Source organism: Lonchura striata, chromosome 3 (assembly GCF_046129695.1).
Source record: "Lonchura striata isolate bLonStr1 chromosome 3, bLonStr1.mat, whole genome shotgun sequence".
Taxonomy (NCBI): domain Eukaryota; kingdom Metazoa; phylum Chordata; class Aves; order Passeriformes; family Estrildidae; genus Lonchura; species Lonchura striata.
Window position 1 is genome coordinate 109,143,006 of NC_134605.1, and position 18,907 is coordinate 109,161,912.

At 40.0% G+C, this 18,907-nt stretch overlaps 2 protein-coding genes across 3 annotated transcripts; one reads left to right on the top strand and one right to left on the bottom strand.

Annotated features, from left to right (window-relative positions):
• The first annotated feature begins 8 nt into the window (after positions 1-8).
• CENPQ (centromere protein Q) lies at positions 9-6,722 on the top strand. The gene is made up of 9 exons (XM_077782470.1): positions 9-16; positions 987-1,150; positions 1,394-1,451; positions 1,586-1,700; positions 1,872-1,940; positions 2,500-2,629; positions 2,843-2,962; positions 3,224-3,301; positions 3,891-6,722. Exons 2-9 carry the CDS (start codon positions 998-1,000, stop codon positions 4,017-4,019), a joined length of 852 nt encoding a protein of 283 aa, XP_077638596.1. The 5' UTR covers positions 9-16; positions 987-997; the 3' UTR covers positions 4,020-6,722.
• On the bottom strand, positions 5,040-14,220 carry LOC110468938 (cytochrome P450 2K1). Of its 2 annotated transcripts, XM_021527220.3 has the most exons (10): positions 13,706-14,220; positions 12,198-12,360; positions 10,942-11,091; positions 10,309-10,469; positions 9,482-9,655; positions 8,750-8,891; positions 7,893-8,077; positions 7,667-7,808; positions 7,081-7,169; positions 5,040-6,369 (listed from the first exon to the last, which is right to left on the bottom strand). In XM_021527220.3, the coding sequence occupies exons 1-10, from the start codon at positions 13,961-13,963 to the stop codon at positions 6,193-6,195; spliced, it is 1,641 nt and encodes a 546-aa protein (XP_021382895.2). In that variant the 5' UTR covers positions 13,964-14,220; the 3' UTR covers positions 5,040-6,192. The 2 variants fall into 2 exon arrangements, with proteins under 2 accessions (XP_021382895.2, XP_021382896.2); XM_021527221.3 differs by lacking the exon at positions 7,081-7,169 and having other exon boundaries at positions 13,706-14,218.
• Positions 14,221-18,907: the final 4,687 nt, after the last annotated feature.

Genomic DNA, 18,907 nt, shown 5'->3' on the forward strand with positions numbered 1-18,907 from the left:
AGGCAGCGCCGGGAAGGTGAGGAGTGGGGAGACATGAAACGGGAGGAGAGGAAGAATTTTGTGGAGTTGTTATCCGCGCTGCTCTTCAGAAGCGCCGGGGAGCGGGCATTTGGGGATGTACGATCGTATGGGTGGGGAATGACTACAACTCCCAGCATGCGCTGCAGTCGAGGAGTGTGTATTTTGCGTGGCGGTGGGGAGCGATGCATGCCGGGAGTTGTAGTCCATCGCTTATTTGCGGTCCGTTGTGAAAGCTGTCCCACAACGGATAGTTAAGGAGAGGGGGACATACAGGATTTATTCACTTGTTTTAGGGCTTATTTAGCTGGTGTGGAGTTTGTTTGCCTGGCATATGGTTTCTTTACCTGTTTTAGGCCTCATTAACCCGGCCGGGGCTTACTTATCGCTATCAATTTTAACTCTTGCCTGGTGAGAAGTGACAGGACCTGAGTGAGGGAGTGGCCTGAGGGGGTGAGTGAAAAGCTGAATAAATCTGAATCGTGGTGCTTTAGAGGCGAGAAGGGTGGTGGGGTTTGTGGCTATTCCCTTCTGTGTGATGGCTTTTCCCTCTGTCTCTAGAGTAAGAAAAAAAAAATCTGTTGGTTTAAACTGTGTCAGACACCGATGTGCTTATGTGCTAAGGTAAAAAGTTCTGGTAATTGGATGGCTGCACTGAAAGTTAGAAAGATGAATTACTGAATAGTTTGGGTTGGAAGAGACCTTAAATATAATCTATTTCCAACACTCTGCTGCGGGCAGAGATATCTTTCAAATGGGGATGCTTTTTTGTGGTCCTACTTTTAGGTAAATTTACAAGATTTGGGCTCTAGGTTAGCAAATATTCAAACATATCATCTCATTTAGGTTCATTTGGGGTTTATTTGGGTTGAGCCTAATTTCCATGGCTTTTTTAAAGTATGGTTTGCACTTTATGGGTTATAATTGCTGGATTTTAATTTTTTCATTGTTTCCTCCTGTTCCCATAGGTTTACAGCTAATGAAACCCCGCCACACATCTTCCAATAAAATGGGGAAACCAAGTGGTGGCAGATCAGCAAAAAATCCTTTAAAATCACAAAATCAGCAAGGGCCTTCCAGCAAAAAAAAGGGAGCAGATGAACAAGGAAGAAAACAAAGTAAAAAAAGACAGGTATTCATTAATTTGGATCAAACATGTAGAAAAGTTACTGGGGTATTTTTTTTTTTTTTGACTTTTAAAATTAGACCAGTGTGAAGAGCTCTTTTGAGCAGTCATCAGTAAAGCTTTTTTTTTTTTTTTTGTGGTCAAAGACTTGTCAGACACTGGTATAGTGAGTTCATAGAAGTAGATTAATGATTTCACAGCAGAGGATGTCTCAAAATTGCCACATTTGTGGTATTTTTTTCCCTTCAGCAGGAACCTCAGACAGGCAAAAGGAAAGTTAAGGATCTGAAGGACTATTCCCCTGCAGGTAGGGTCCTGTTTTTTCCTGTTAAATCTGAACTGTTTTACACCTTTGACTCCAGTTTGACTGAATTGAGTCACAAAGCTGTCTGTCCACGTTTGACAAGTCATCCCTTTCCCTTTTTTCCTTTGTGATAACAGGAGAAAATGGTTCTTCAAAAAAGGTGAAGCTGTCCAGTGCTACAATAAGATCTTGGCAGCCCCTCTCAGAGAACAGTAGGCTATTCCTGGAAAATATAGTGGATTCAGTAGTACTGTAAGTGCCAAATATCCTAGTGGTTCTTCTTTATTTCCTCAAGCAACAAAGTAAAAATCATAGTATTACTTCTGGGAAGTAAATGTGTTTTTTGATGCGTTCTCTGTGCTTGCACACTTTGTGTTGGAAGAGACCTTTGTGATGGAAATTCTGCCTGTGTTATCTTTCCAGATCTGTTTTGTCCCAACAGAGAGAGGAAAAAGATGATGTTCAGAAGCACCTCAATGTACTGAAAACCAGGTAATAAATTATAAAGTAAAAGAAAAGAGGGAGAGAAAAGGTTCCTTCTACCCAGTTGTTTTGTACCATACTTTGAGGGTGAGCTAAAATATTCTCTCTGACAGATATATATATTTAGATATATATATAAAGCTATGTATCATGTTTCATAAAAGCATTTCCAGGTTTTATTAAAATTTGGAAGCAGTTGTGGTCTTCTTTTAGAACTTAATTTGAGAAGCAGAAAGGTCAGAACTGGGAAAATATTAGGAAAATATTAATGAATGTTGGTTTATAGTCAGGGAGTGTAGAGGCCAGTGGAATATAAGCCACACAAGGTCAGTGCAATAGCAAACATGAGAATTTTGGAATTTCTTGTTCCTGGTTCTTTCCTTGGACACCTGCCCCACATGATTTTGGAAAACAATTCAAGGCAGTTTTTCTTTCCCTCTGCAGTCATTTACTTCACTGACAGCAATTAAGTTTAAAACTATAGTGAGATTAGTTTTCCCCCAGAATTTTCTTTTTGCTTTGCAAAGAACTCCAAACAAGTCATGCTTTCCTTTTTCTGTAATTGAAGGGTGCTGGCAAGTTTCAAGACTTTAAAGGTGCCTCCAGGGAAGCTGGGCAACCTGAAGAATATCCTGGGCCTTCAAATGGCAGAGAAACAAATGCTTAATACAAATGAGGAGTCTTTGGTACAACTGCAGGTAGGAAAAGCAAGGAAGGGAAAGAAATACCTTATCACACTGCTTGCTATGCTTGTGCTGTTGTGGAGGGGTGTCCAGTGTTCATTGTCAGTCACCTTTGCTGCAAAGCACTGTCTCTTTTTGGATGTTTTTCAGTCACTCAGTGTGTTCTGTGGGAAGCATTCACCATTTCTAAAGTAAATTTTCTTCCAGTTTTGTGATTGTTTGTTTTAGGAAGAAATAACCGAAGCAGAGAGATCAGCAGAGCGCATTGAGGAAAATATACAGCAACTGCAGTACAAAATCCAGGTGCTCAAGAGCCAGTTACAGAAAGATGAAGAAAATGCCAGGAAGGTATTTCTCATAAAAACGTGTGTACTCCTGTAACCTAGAGGAATGGGCTGACTTCCAGAGCTTTCTCAAGCAAGCTGTTTCTCAGGCAGTGTCATTTAAGAAAGGCCTCATTTGCTTTTGGGAATGGATCTTAATCTTTCCAATTTCAGTTGCATAATTGAGCTTGTTTTCAGAAGTTGGATAATGACAGGTTATTTTCATACTTGTCTGCCTGATATTTGGCAGTTTGGATTGTTTTTTTTCATTCTCTTCTTTTTCTAGGTATTTCAGGAAAATGGCAGTGGTGCACTCCAACTTCCAGAACTCCCCAAGTGCAGTTTGCAGGCACCTACTTTGCAGGTGAGTGTGGAATTTCTGTTTATCTTTTCAGAGGGACTTTGGTTATGAGGAAGAAGGCAAGAGAATGTGCTTTTATCCCTTAACTTCTGCCAGAGGGGACAATTCTGAAAATTCAGAAAATTTGAATAGATTTTCATGTTATATTTTTGTTCTTTTTCTTGAGAACTACATGCTTATGCTTTAGAAAAAGGACAAAACCCTAAAAACCCTTCTCATCTCTGGAAGTGTTCAAAGCCAGGTTGGATGGGGCTCTGAGCAGCCTGGGATAATGGAACCTTGTGGCAGGGGGTTGAAGCAAGCTGATCTTTAATGTCCCTTCCAACCCGAACAATTCTGTGCTCTTATGATTTAAAACATCGTCTGTCTTTTCCTAGAAACCCTGTGGCCCTAGGGAACTTAGAGGGAAGACTCATTCTGTGACTTTGTGTAATTTCTGAAATATATCGATAATTGATAGAGGGAAGACTCATTCTGTGACTTTGTATCTGTTTTTGTTTGAACTGTAGCTGGGCTGCATGAAAGTGAAATTCCTCTTGCACTCAACAAAAGTGTTTTTTTATTTGTTGTCTATGATTCTTTCCTTCTTTAGGAGGAAATTTTGAAGGTAAAGAATCAGAAGGGCCTTTTAAAGGATATGAATACTATTCAGCAGTCAGCTGACTTGAAGAACTTGTTAACCCTTATTGAAAAGACCTATGAGAAGGTGGATTTGCTTTGAGAAGCCAAAATGTGTGGAGTCTCCATGTTGTGTTCCTAATGGCCTTCCTCTTGTGACTGCTGAATTTCTGTTAAAACATTTTCTATTAACATTGGTATATAAATGTGTAGATACATTTTGGAACTCAAGTGATTTAAGTCATCTGTCAAGGTTTTATAATTTTTTTTTTGACCTGTGATGACTTCCAATGATGATATATCCAGTCTTAGAAGAGAGGGAAATGGTCCTGGATTATTTGGGTATTTTTACAGAATAAGGGAACTATTCCATTCTATTTGCACTTCTTTATCTCTAAATCACTGAAGACCGTGTCTTCTACAAAAGTAGTTTTTATTTGGGAGTTTAAACCTGAAACAGGTAATAAAAATAAGCTTATCTAATATTCAGTTGTAAATCCCCTGTTCAACTTTCTTACTATTTTTTACCAAAAACCCTTGATTGAAGAAAATTGAATAGTTTTTATAGCATGTAGAAAATAGCTTTTACATTTTCATTACTTAATACAAAAACCAAAATCGAACAACATAAAGTGCTTTCTCAAGTTAAATTACCTGCTGAAAGATAGCAGTGCTCTTTACACTGACTTGCTTCATAAACTCTTTGCTACCCTTAATGAGACAAAAGCTAATTATCTCTCTTCTATGACGGCTTGAAAGTCTCTCTGGAGTTAGAATAATGGAATATATCAAGTTGGAACAAACCTGTAACCTGATTTCAGCTCTCTACTCCTCATAGGATTACCTAACCCATGTAGGATCAGGAAAACCAGGCTAAATACTTGCTTTATACTGAATCACAGGAAAAGGAATATAATTATTTAGAAGTATTTCTCAAATTTGTTATCACTTGGCAAGGGAAGCAGTTACTGGTATTACCAATACCAGAAAATAATTTAATCCAGAGCATGGGTTAAAGATTTTACTGCATACCATAAAGAGGTTAAGTAAAAATATACTCCTTTCCTTTCATTAAGGGTGATTTACTGTGTGGGTTTTGAACTTCCTGAACCACATAGAGACCTTTGCCTTTTTGAAAGTTTTTTTATTTTGAAAAGAACTTGTGGAGAAGGGCAGTGAGTAGGAGTCAGATTCAGCTTCTACACAAGGAAATTGAAATAGTAACTGAAGAATGAGCTTCTGCATTACAGTGCTGGATAGATACAGAGGCAAGTCATAATTACTTTAATTTTTTTCCGTGGGTGATTTATGATAGGTTGGCTGTGGATGTTGTTACTTTGGGGTTGTCATGCACACACAAACAGGGTAACATGAACCACAGAACATAAATCCAGTCATTTAGGAGGTGGTCTTATCTCGACGGTCTATACTCTTGGACAGAGTTGCAGAATGATCAGATTGTTGGTTTTGATGGGATTTGAGGCCTCTTTCAGTAGGTTCACTATTGATATGTGTGTGCAGCTGTGACCACAGCTCTGTGATTTGACAAGGGAGCACCTGAAATTTCAGTTTCACAAACCTTGGCTTTAAGTAGGTAAGGTAATTTCCTCTGTGTGTATGCTTTATGTACTGAGTTTATCTATTTAAGGAATACTCAGGGAAAATCTTGAAGAACTGCTGGATTCAGATCAACTTGGCTTGAGGTTTTTTCCTTAGAAGTGATCTACAGCAAGTACAGAACTGATCTCTTTGCATGTGGAAATGGAGTAGGGAGAAGAGTCAAGGGAAGAAGCTGCACTGGGGAACATCAGGATATCCAGCCCAGCTTCAAACCCAGCTGACAGCCAAGGTCAAACAGGCCTTCTGTTCTGACAGCCTGAAACTCTGAACATCCCACATTTGTTGTCTCCTTGTACAACCTAAGCAGAGCTTCATAGCCCCTATATCTTTTGGGAAAAACCTGGACTAGGGAGTGTTTTTTTGGGATATGTTTTCAACAAACAGAGAACATGGCAGCAAGAATAGGAAAGCTGAAGGACCTGTATTATGTAGCCAAGATTAGGTGATCTGAGATTAATCCATAAACCATCCATTACTTCACACTTCTGGTCCATTTCTTCCCTCTCCCAAAAAATAAAAGAACACTAGTTTAGAAGTACTGGAAACCCTCATTGAAATATGGATTGTTTTGGTCAAAGAATAAGACAGATGTCATGGAAAAATGGTTTCAGCAGTTTAGAAACACATTGAATGTCAATTAGAGCTCTAGGAACGTGCTACAGCACACATTTTGTAGGGTTTGGGGATGACATTAAATGAAATGGCAGGGCTGAGGTCCAGGTCTGAGCTGGAAGCTCCAGGTGGAGGGTGGAAGTTGAACCTCTGCAGGAGACTGGTGAAGAAGAGGAAGAGCTCCATTTTGGCAAGAGTTTCCCCAGCACAGATCCTCCGCCCTAGAACAAAAGGCAAAAGGACAAGAAAATCAGTGAGAGCTGCTTCTTCAGTATTGGAAGAAAAAAAAACCCCTTTTATCAGCTCTTGACCTGAAAATGGTTAATGGGAATCCAGAACATTTGAATGTTATATCCTAGATATGAATAAAGAACACAGTAGATTTTAAAACTCTTGGGTACAAGTTAACAGAGAGAGAGGAGTTTTGATCTTTAAAGGTATCATACCAAAGCCAGCTAGTGATGGTTTTTTATTTTCCATTGTCTAAATGCTTGCATTCAGAGAAAAATGTATGGAAATGTACTTTGAATTCCTCAACTCCAGTTTTCAATAAAATCTGAATTTTTGCTTCATATTTTTCCTCAGCTTGGCTCAAGTTTTGTATCCCAAACCAACTGGTTTAGTCTAGACTTCAGATCTATTTTTTTATACTAAAATTTGTCAGCAAATTCCTTAAAGATTCACAAATTCACAAATAGTGGCCAGAGTGAGAAGCAGGGTGGAGGGGATATTCTATGAATATTCAAAAGTGCTGTAAATGTAAGTTCTATCAAATCCAGTAGCTAGTAAACTGCCTTATTAATATGATGATTTAAGCCCAGAACTAACAAAAACCTGAACTAAAATTTGGTGTTAACACCCCTGTGTGACCAAAAATGGAGAGCTATTGCATGGCTGTGATACGAAATGAGGCCTCCAGGGACTGCCCAGACCTGACACTCCCTGGATGTGCTTTCAGCTGGGACATCTAGACTTAAGTCTGGAAAAGAAGATCTGGGAACTGCAAGTGTCATAAGTTCTTCTAAAAAGAAAGGAAAAAAAAAAAAAGACAAAAACATTACAGTGTACAGGGTGATGAGTATGAGAAGAAAAAATTTTATTCAAAGATCATACAGAGTTGAAAATATGGCATTGGTTAAAATATAGAGACTGTTGTGTATATGACAGATAAATTAGCAAGAAACTGATGTATGGGAACTTAAAAAAAGAAATTACAGAGCCTGCAAAGCAGGAGAAATGCCAGAGGAGCAGGGTTGGAATCCCCCACGATTTGGCAAATGTCGCAGGTGTGTAAATCCAGGTGAATGTCACCCTCTGGGGAAGCCTCAAAGGGCCAGTCCCCTCTGGCTGTCCTTTCATTTTACACAGAATTTGGGAGTTTCTTCTTGTCACACTATATGAAATCTTGATCCACCTAATATTTTTTGTGACTTTTAAAAGGGATATGGGAAAATGAAGCAGGAAATGCACAGAAGCATCTTTACTGTGTGTTCTCTGTAAATGTAAAAGAGAAAGCACCTGCTGAGAAAGGCATGAAAGCATCTTTCTTCACAAATTTCCCATTGGCATCAAGGAAGTGCTCAGGGTAGAACATGTCTGGCTTCTCCCACTGTGACTGGTCTTTCAGAACTGAGGTCAGTAAAGGGATGATGTAGGTTCCCTGCAAAATAGGACAGAGGAATGAATTCCTGGACAAATTTAGAAAGAAGAAATGTTAGAAGAAGCAATCCTGTAGGCATCTCACCTTGGGGATGAAATAGCCTTGGAGGGTGACATCTGCAGCAGTCTCATGAGGCAAATCCAGTGGCAGGATATTGGCAAATCTCTGAATTTCATGGATGACCGCATCTGTGTATGGCATCTGAGCTCGGTGCTCGATCCGTGGTGGGTTGGACCCTATCACTTGCTCTATCTCTTCTTGGACCTTTTCTGAAGAAAGAGTCAACTCTAAGATACAACAGCTCATTCACTCCTGAGACACAGTGTGCTTTACTGATGTAAAATATAATAGATCTGGAGTACAAACCATAAATTCTCCAAAAATCTTTTCTTCCTTTGAGAAATAATGCAAGGTGAACAGGACTACAGTGTTTGATTGATTCTTCACCAACAAGAAAAGACTTTTTTTATGCCATCTCTTCTGTCTAAAGATCTGTTCTGCCCAAAGGTTGTCTTGAAACCCTCATTTGACTCCAAACAACCCTGTACCATCAGCTGGAATGAAGCTGCCAGAAAGGGCAATTCCACAAATATTCTCAGGTCCCTAAAGCCTCAGTACAGTCCATTTAACATCTGCACAGGCCTTTGGTTTATTGACAGTTTCTGAGGGAAACCTGGATCAGAATCATTGACTAACAGAGATCAGCCCTTTACTTAATAATGAATGAGATTTTCCTAAGCAGAGGGCCTGGCCTGTATGAACTCTGTTCTGCTGACCAGTGTGACCCTCACTGGGTCTGAACCACAGGGCACAGAGACAATAATTGGCTGAAAAACTCAGCTTTTTGTAGCTTGGCCAATTAACAGATGTGTTGATCCTCCAGGTTCCTGTTTGGTCACTAATACCCTGAGTCTAACAGTTTCTATAATTAAACCACTTACTCTGGATTTCAGGGTACTTTAGCATCAGCAGAAAGCCCCAGTTTAGTGTGGTGGAAATGGTCTCAACACCAGCAGTGAATAAATTGCTCACCAAGCTTAGCAAGTTGCCACTATGGAAATACCCATTGGTAGTGGATTTCTCCTGAAAAAAGTAGTTGAGATAAAAGGATGAAAACTCAAAGCTTTCCATGTGAAAATGCAGTTTATGTAGATAAACATTTGCTAAGATATAAATCCTGTATTTTAAAGAAGTGTGAAAGACAAGGAAGAGCTTTGGGCTTGTGCCTGGAAGAGAGTGCTGACATATCTTTGTATTTACTGGGACCATCTCCAAAGGGAGCTGCCTTCCCCATGGGGAAGGTGACCCAGCCACATCAGAGACCCCAGATAAGTCCCACTAAAGGCCAGGTAGTTATTCCATTCTATAATGTGTTATGTTTTCAAAAGAACAAGAAGATCTGGGACAACAAAAAGGGCAGATAAAAAGATGAAACTGTAGTAAATATATTCATACAGTCTGAAGAAAATAAATAAGGATGAATGTTCACTGATTAAAAGAGGTTGGAATTTCAACAGCTTGAAGTATCTGTTCAACTCTACCACTTTTTCATATGTATTTTCTCAAAGACAGCTTCCCTAAAGAAATTCAGCTGAAATTGTAAGGACTGAAAGAAAATTATAAATGTCTCCATAGAGCTGTAAAAGATGGAATCAGCAAGAAAATTCTGTTACCTCTTGCTGTTTAACAAGGAAGGCATCAATAAAACTTCTTTGATCATTTTTGTCCAGGTCTTTGAGGTGCTCTACAAAAGTAACTCGTACAAAATCATGGAATTCATCTCTGTTTCGAAGGAGAGCCTTGTTAGCCCTTATGAGGAATCCAAGATATGGGAAGATATTGTACATCTAGGAGAGTGGAAGTTGTTAGAGTTTATCAGCCAGAGCTCTGAAAACACTATAAAAACAAATTAGCAACATATGGCCTTCCTTGCAGATACAAAGTCAAAAACTCAAGATTAATATATATAAATTTTTTTTAGAACATGAAAAAGTGACTGGATGAATTTGTGGGAGAAAATACATCAAGAACCACCAAATAGATGTAAAAATCTTGCCCCAAATTACTATTTTTCAGGAGTAGTGTAGGTGTCAGGCTGAAACAGCTTCCAGCTGCCACCAGACAGACGGAAAAGTTGGCGAGCAACTTTTTTTATTGTTTTGGTCAGCCTTTCCACTAGCATTTTTTTTTTCTTTTTCAAAACCTAGATAAACATAAATCAATCCAGGGTGTGGCAGCATTGCATGCAAGTATCTGAAGGTACTTTTCACTCACTATCACTCTTCAAACTATATTTTAAAAATGTTTTTGAGGGACTGGGGGCTTGATTGTTGACTTCATGATTCCCAAACTGTCTCTCAAGGTATTTTTGTTCAAGAAAGTGCTTTGTAAACTAATTGTTTCTCAAAGTCTCAGATTTTCCTATTTAATAGAAGAAACTGATCACCAGTATTTTTATTGGCATGCAGTGGAACAACAACTTAAACATGTGAATTGTTACCGTGACCAAAGGTTTCCCAGCAAGCCTCATGTTTTCATTGGTCAGATTTATAAGTCTCACAAATCTGGAGTCTTTGTAGTCAAATCGTTTTCCAAGCAATATTGACACAATTATATTTGCAACTGCTGCATTAATTATTTTGCTGGCATCAAACGGAGTTCCTAGACAAGGAACAAGAGAATTTACTACATTGTAATGATATGTAATTTGTAAATGTAAATTTATGATTTAATCTTGCTATTTATTTGTTACGATTGATTGCTATCATTGATTGTTATCCAATGTCAGAATACCATATCAAGACACAAAAATGCCAGAGGAGCCAAATTCATCAAATCAGTGTACATTTAATAAAAAGGTCTGAACTTGAGAAGGCTCAAAAAGCATCTTCATACTTGGACAAAACCTTAGAGGTAGTGAGGCCCAGGTACAGACTGCCCAGAGAAGCTGTGGCTGCCCACTCCTGGAAATGTTCCAGGCCAGGTTGGACAAGCTTGGAGCAGTCTGGGATAGCGGAAGGTGTCCCTGCCCATGGCAGGGGGTGGAGCTGGATGAGCTTTAAGGTCCCTTTGAACCCAAACCATTCTGTGACTCTGTGATTCTATGTGTTTGCAGAACGAACAATCCACTCACCATCGTGTGAGGCGATGGAGTCAGCCAGGTGCCCGTACTCCTCCACAATTCGATCCTCAATGGCTTTTTTACCCATCCCAAAGTCTCGTAAGGCTGTGAGGGTAAACCTTCGCATCACCTTCCAGTTTTCACCATGGGCAAAAACAACCCCTGAGACCAAGAGAACATTTCAAGGTGGCAGAAGATTTTAAATCATTTTGTAGGCATAAAATAGAGCTGTTTAGTAGCAGTCACTTTTAAAACAAGTTAAATTGCATCCAGATGAGGAAACACACAACTGTGCCTTAAGTATTTTCAATCCTCAGCAATAGGTTCATTATACAAGCAAAAGATAAATACTTAAGGTTTATTTCATCAAATCTTAAGAAAAATATATATCCTCAAAGACACTTGTCACTGAAAGAAAGTGGACATTGGAAATTCAAGTTCAAACTGCTGGTCATCATAGTTTGGAAGTGGAATTGAGCAGTGATTTGGAAGATCTCTGATGACTGCAGGAAAAAAATTATGTAGGAACAAATGTCTTTAAAAATTAGGTAATGTCTTAAAACCTCCACCATCATTTTTATTCACTGAAGTTGTTACAAAATTTAACTGATGACCTCAACTATGGTTTTATTTTTCAAATTAAAAAATAGAGTGAAAAGTAAGCTTCTATGCAATAATATGAACAAAAGATGCAGCTGTTAAAATGTTCACAGAATTATTCCTGAATTTCTGCAAGGATCTTTAGAGATATAAATATGAAATTCTTATGAAGTTTGGGTGTATTTTGAAACCCAGCTCAGCATACAGTATTCCCCTTTTTAAAATAAATCTACAGTTCTCTATGTGCTACATGCTATCTATTGTCACATTCTGAATTTAAAAACATATCTACCACTGAAATGACAAAAAACAGTAGAATACTAATTTTAGAAAAGGTGATTTTATGGTAAGCCCCAAACTCCAAAAGTTCAGAGCCATATCATGAGAGATAAAAACTCTTCTCTGCCAAAGATGCCCAGTTCTAGATCCTGAAATTGTGTCACTAGCTATTTTCTATTGCTGTCGTTATTTTTAGAGTTATGGTTGTTTTGTTGCCACTGTCAGTAGTTTCAAAGTTGAATAAGTGTGCTAAAGTCAATGAAATTGCTTCCTATTTCCAATGCCTTTTGTGATCTCTGATCCAAAGCGTTGTCCCAGCTCCTGCTTTGTCCATAGGGGAAAAAAAAATGAGTAGGTCAAGCTGATAAGGAAGAATAAGACCAGCTTACCATTTCCTTTGGTCAAATCTTCAAAGACTGGAATTTTCGGTCTCTCTGCAAATGCATCTGCCTGGTTTACGAGAGCTTCCTTCACTGTCTCATAGCCAGAAATCACTACAACTTTCCTGTGCCCCATCTGAACACTGAAGACTGGACCATATATTTTGGACAACTGTCAGGAGAAAAGAACAGTGATTTACAACTTCTACAGCCTACAAAGAGATTTATCACTCTTCCAGTGCTGCTTATTTTCTAGTCCTGCCTCGAGGTTACTCACATGGTAGGTATTTTCCTGACTACAGGGAAAGACACTTGATTTAAATGATGGGAATGTGCCATTGTGGTGGATAATGACAAAATGGAACAGTTAGGAGAAGAGTTCTGTTGTGCTAAACTGAGCAGAAGTGTCAAGAGCTGAAACCCCAAGTCAGAAAAGGATTGCACTGAGAGTTCTGTCGTCCCTCAGAAACCCTTGTAAATTGAATTTTTGACTCATGTTTTCAGACTTATTTCTTATTTGTATTTCTTTTGTGCACAGGCTACACCTAAACAACCTGTTCAAATATTTGGTAACATTTATTAAAAATAAATTTAATTATTATTAAAATAAGTCAGTTTGTTTCTGGGCCAGGATTTAGCATTAGATACATTCAAACTTATTACACATGATTGCATGCACCATGAATCTGTCTCAGAGACAATGTACAGCTTTTTATCCGGAACAGGCAGATTTTTTTTTGTGTGACTCTTGATTCTTCTGACAGCTGGAGGGTGGTTTCCTGACTGCGCTCATTTTGTAGTAGATTTTGTAGCAGCCCGAGGCCCTGCAAGGCCTTGCAGGCGGTCACGTGCCCGAGATAAGGAATGCCGAGTCACGATGACTTTACCAAAATAACCCCACTTCCCACTTCGGACCCTCATTATCTCGCTGTAAGACCATAGGTCATATTCACCTCGACCCTTTCTACTGGACAATTTCCAACACCCCTGTACCCTATATAAAACCCCATTTCTGTCCAGTTCGGCGGAAGAGCTGCCTGCCACTGAAATCCTTCACAGGAGTTGCCAATAAAGACACCGCCATGGAACCTCATACAGCCTTCTCATGTCTCTATCCCCATGTGTCTGCTGAGGCACTTAGCAAGCAAAGAGCTGAAATCACTAAAGAGCTGAATTCACCAAAGAGCTGATCTCAAGAGCTGATCTCACTTAAGGCAGACAGGCTTACACCACATTCAAAATCATTCCTTATTCTGTTGTCTTTTTCTCAAAATTACCGCAAAAATAGGGTGGATGCTTGCTATTAAATTGAAAGTTGTTGAAGGCTGAAACCTGGATAAAATATTACAGTAAAGAAACCATGCTTCATTCAATATTTTCTGCTCAAATAACCCACTCTGGGTCCCTTGCTAAAGGCTCATGCATGGGTGCAGTACATTGGGTGCAATAGGAGAGACTCTCTGACATCTGGTCTATGGGGTTTGATTGATAGGACCAACAAAAATGAAAATGAGTACCTGTAGGTAAGTTCTGTAGGGTCTCTTCAAGTCAAACAAAAGAAGGTTTCCAATTATAGGTAATGGTCTTGGACCTGGAGGAAAGTTCTGTCTTTGTCTGTTGTTCCAGGAACCTGCTGTTTTCAAAATGGACAGAAAAACCAGGATCAACACTAAAACAATAGAAGTGCTGCTGTTCCAGAATCCTGATATTTTCAAAATGGATAGAAAAGCCAGGATGAACACAAAACCAATGGACGTGTTGCTGTTCCAGTCCATCTCTATTCAGCCAAGTATTTGCCACAGAAAAGAGAAAATGTGGACTCTGGATCTCTGTCTTCCTGGAATAATTTAGCTTGAGAGGCTCTTGTGTTAGTCCATAAACTTATTTTCCACTGAAGAGTATGTTTTAATCATGGCTGATGACTTGTTCTCTTCCCATGTGCTTCCTAATGAATCCTTGGAAGGGTATGGGGGCATATATATATTTTTTTTTTCTAACCCATGTGACTGGTTGAGAGTATGGGTCACTGGCTAAGTGTGAAAGTCCAAAAACACGGATAACTGCAGGTCATCAACCTGACATTTGCTCTAGAAGGCATAAATTCTGCACACTGTCCAGGTTACTCATTATCTTTTTGCTTTTAAAGTCAAAATTCCATGGCCCAGGGGTGTGGCGGAAAGAGGTATTATTTTTAGTATGTGGTGCGTGAATGCAAGAATGCTTACAAGCTGAGATGTTTCTGTTTTTGTTTTGCGGTTAAGACACCATCTGCATTCACTAAGTGTATGTAAGACACATTAAGTGTATTTTAGTGTGTAAATGCTCACAGGCTAATGTGGGAATCCAGGGCAAGGGGAATATCCCCCTGTCTGCCCTGGGGTGCTCTGACTCCCAGGAAAACACTGACTTGGACCCTCATTCATGGAGAAAACTTCCAAAGCCTCAAGGTAAACCAGAAACCACAAAAGTGTGAAATAGATTGTAGAGATTGTACATAGTAGTGTAGTATGTTACATGGGTGAGAAATTTAGGTTTTAGGATTTTTAGTATGTTATAGATGGGTTCAAGATGGAGGATATAGCGTGTGATCTCGAATTCCTTTCTTCTCTCTTTTTCTTCCTCTTTCTTCTTGGGTTTAGGTGGTATCTTGTAATTGAGTAGAAAAATCTGCATTGCATATCTTTAGGGGTCAGTTATTGGGTTAGAAAGGAAAATAATTTAGGTGTCACTTCTTAATTGGGTAGTGTAGTTTTTCATTAGACGTAAAAAGACCTTGCAGCACGAGGTTGTTGGCCATTTTTGTGCTCTTTTTCCTTCATGCAGAGTCTGGTGCAGACAGTGTGTTGAAGTTTTGATAAGATAACAATAAACAGAAGCTGAAGACCAAAAAAATCTGATGCGTCTCTCGTTCCGGACACAGAACTGTTCCAGGAAGGTCTCTCCTGCCAGGAGAGGCCCCTGGGAGTTGCTCAATTTGAGGCCCGCAAACTCACAATCTAACTCATTCCTACACGTGACAGTAGACATGCTCTTGGTAATAGATGTACACTGTTCACTTTTCACACAACCCTCTAATAAATTCAGGCCTCTAATAAATCCATCAGCCTATCAGTCTGTTATTTTTCTCAAAGTCTCAAAGTTTCCGGACTTTGAGGAAACAGGCTTCCTTTGCTGTTTCCAGACTGTGTATAATTTCTTTCTCCCATGCTTCCCAAGCCTTTTCACTGCTGTTTTCTCACAAAACTGTTTATGGGTGTGTCATCATGGTTTGATGCTGGCTCAATGCCAGTGACTCTTAATGAAAATGCCCTTTTTCTAAATGAGTGGTGTGAGATGTGGTTAGGAACAAAGTAGACCAGGCTTGACCTTAAAAACAAAGGAAAAACATCCTTCGACAATGTCATCCACAACACCATCGAAGCCATGGCTGCGGTGTTTGACGGGACGCAGTCTCTACACACCAATTCCTTCCTTTCCCTTTGCTCTTGCTCCTGCTTCTTGCTTTTGCTTATTACTTAGTTTAGCTAGGCAGACCAAATTTTTTTTCCTGCACTGTTTTTCTTTCCCTTTCCATTTGAACCTGCTCCGTACTGGGACCTGGGAAACACCGAGAAACACCGAGAGCCTGCATCTTGTGACCTGGAGCAGCCATCCCCAGCGCCAGAGACCGATGACTGGGTAAGCACTCCAGGAGAGACTTTCTAAATTTGTTATCTCTTCAGAGTGGTGAAAGAGTTTTTGTCTTCTGGTGGTGTTTTTGTGCCAGGGAGTGCTTTTGTCTGTTAAATAAATAGGTTTCTTCCTCCAAGGAAATTCTTCCCGAACCAGGTTGGCAGGGAGTGGCCATGGGGGTTTGCTGTCTGGTTATGTAAGAAAAGTTTAGCTAAAGCTACTCTATTATCTCTTTTTACTTAGGATTTTTTTTTTTTTTCTATCATCTTCTGACATCTCAGGTCTTAGGCTGTCTCTCTTCTCTTTTAGATTAATGAGGAGTAGTGTTTTGCAAAGTTTTTTTTTTTCTTAGGAAAGGGTTAAAAGTCTTGGGCTCTTAGGACAGCTGAGATTTCACAGTGGGTTGCTAAACTGCCACGGCTGGGTACCTGCTCCCCCCACCACCTCTGTCTTCTCTGCAGCGTCCTGCCACACATGACATCAAATTTCCAGGTGGAACGGACTCTCTCTTCTCTCTCTCTCTTGAGGGGGCTGCCTGGGACACCTCAGTGTTTCTCCACCCTTCATCCTGTGACAGGGCTGGCCTGGTTCTCTTCTCTTTACTCTCTTTTTTGTCTTTGGGGCCCCAGCCTACTTTAGCTACAGGCTGCATGGCTTCCCCTCTCCCACCCTGCCTGTCGCTGGGCAAGAGAGGTCTGCACTCTTCACTACCAAAAGTGGAAAAAAAGGTTCTCCTGAGAGCTCTCTGCTTTTAACTCTTTGTGTTCTCAGAAGTGTGTCCCATGCTTTTAGTAGTCACTCTAAGTGTTAGTATCTAAACTTGATTACTGATTGGTTTGACTTTAACTTCCTAAGAAAATTTACTTCCATGTTAAACCACGACAGGGTAGCATAACTTTGATTCCATTTAATTAATTGGGATTTTGAAATCACAGAATCACAGAATTATTGAGGTTGGAGGGCATTCTGGAATTTGTCTGGTTCAATGCCCCTTTCAAGCTGGGCCACCACAAGTCACTTGCCCCAACCTATGTCCAGACAGGTTTTTAACATCTCCAAGGACCTAAAAAATTATATGATCCTAAGGAGGGAGACTCTGCATCTCCTGGGCAACCTGTGCCAGTGCTTAGTCACTCTCACAATATAAAGGTGTTTCCAGATGTTCAGAGGGAATCTCATGTGTTTCAGTGTGTGCCCATGGCCTCTGGTCCTGGCACGGGGCACACACTTTGGAGAATCTGGCTCTTGACTTATTTGATCCTTCCCCCAGGTGTTTATGCTGGTAAGATCTGGCTGAGCCTTCTCTCCCCTAGGCTGAACTCCACCTCTCTGTGTTTCCTCATATAAGAGATGTTGCAACCACTACAGCATCTTTGCGGCCTCTCTCCAGTCTGTCCAAATCTCTTTGGTACTGGGGATCCCAGAACTGGACACAGCACTGGGAAAGGATGTCCTCTGTTGGCTGAGGTACAGTCTAACTCAGGTGTCTCAGAGTCTAAGAGAGTGAACAGCAGAGAAGGAGGTGTTGAAAGAACAAGCCAAGGGGAAACCTGGACAGGAAACTTGAGTCACAGCCCACAGAACAGTGTTTGGAAGAGTTTTCTAGCAGAAATCTTGAACACTAAATTGCATGTGGCCTTGAGACCGGAGCCTGAAGGTTGTGTGAAGTGCCTCAAGGCTAAGCCCCTTGTTCTTCTCTCCCAAAAGTGTCAGGGTCCCTTCAGAGACATGGCCAGAGGCAGAGGAGAGGAGGGAATGGGGGAATTCCCCGAGGAATGGGGGTGCAGAGACCTAGAGGAAAAGAGCCCAGGCACATGGCTGGGAGCCTGGGAGAGGGGCTTCAGCAAGCCTACTCTTGGCCTGGCTCACCCTGAGCCTGCTGCTGACCCCAGGGGCTCCAGAGGAGAGACCAGGACATTTCACCTACCTGGACGATGTCTTGAGAAAAGTCCAGGCCCAGAGTCCAGCTGTGCTCCAGTTTGCCTGATTCTATTTCACCTCTCCAGAGTGGGTAAAAGGGCACTGAAAATGTTCAGTTTTCCACATATATCTGGAATTTAAAAAAGATCAAGGAACTGAGAGGAGGCTGAAACATGAACATTTTGCAGGAGGCTTGAGAAGAACAGGAAGAGCTCTCCTTTGGCAAGAGGAGACATATTTTTTTAATGTATTTTGAGAAAAAGTTAATCCCAGTAAGAGAGAAAGAAAACATCACCAGGAAATGTCAAACAAATACAGCTGGTCATATGAACATTCCATTAGTGCATTTACCCAGCAGCAGATTTGAGCACAAATGTTAAAATAAATTTTGTAAGCAAATATTCAGCCAATGGCTTTCAAATAAATTTTCTTTTCAGTAGTGAAATACAAAGATACTGCTCTGACAGAGGTAGGAACGGAGAACTATACAACTGCCTTCAAAGCTATAGTCACCCACTGGTATTCTGAAAAAAGCTGTCATGTAAGCTTGACCTTTAGTTAGTTTAAAGTAAGCTTTAATAACCTCTGTATGTTTAAATGGCCTTTAGTATGTTTAATGATCTTTAGTATGACCTTTATATAGTTTAAAGAGGATATCAATGAAGTTTTACTCATTTAAAAAACCCCAAAAACAATCAAACAAACAAAAAAAAAACAAACAAAAAAAAACCCACCCCACAATGCCTTAAGCTCTCTTAATATAAAAAAATGTCAAACTGAGAACAAAGGTAGGACAGGAAGAGTATTGAGAGGCTGTTGGAAGGGATAAAACATTGCCAGTCTTTTTGAGAAAGAAAAGAAACCTCAAATTTAGTGTAGTTGTACTTAAACTTTTGTTTAATTTTCAGTCCCATCCTTTAAGCTCATCCTCCACTCCATGTCTTATTTAACTCCTTACTTTCTTTTCCTGCCAATGTAAAGCTCCCTCAAGGAAGAACAAAAGGGTTTTTAGTAAAATATTTTCAGCTTCTGTCTTTGAAGCCCCAGTCATGTATTACACAGAAATTGTAATTGATTATTAATGAAGCTCTGCTGATTCAAATTATTCAAAGCTCTGATTAATTGGG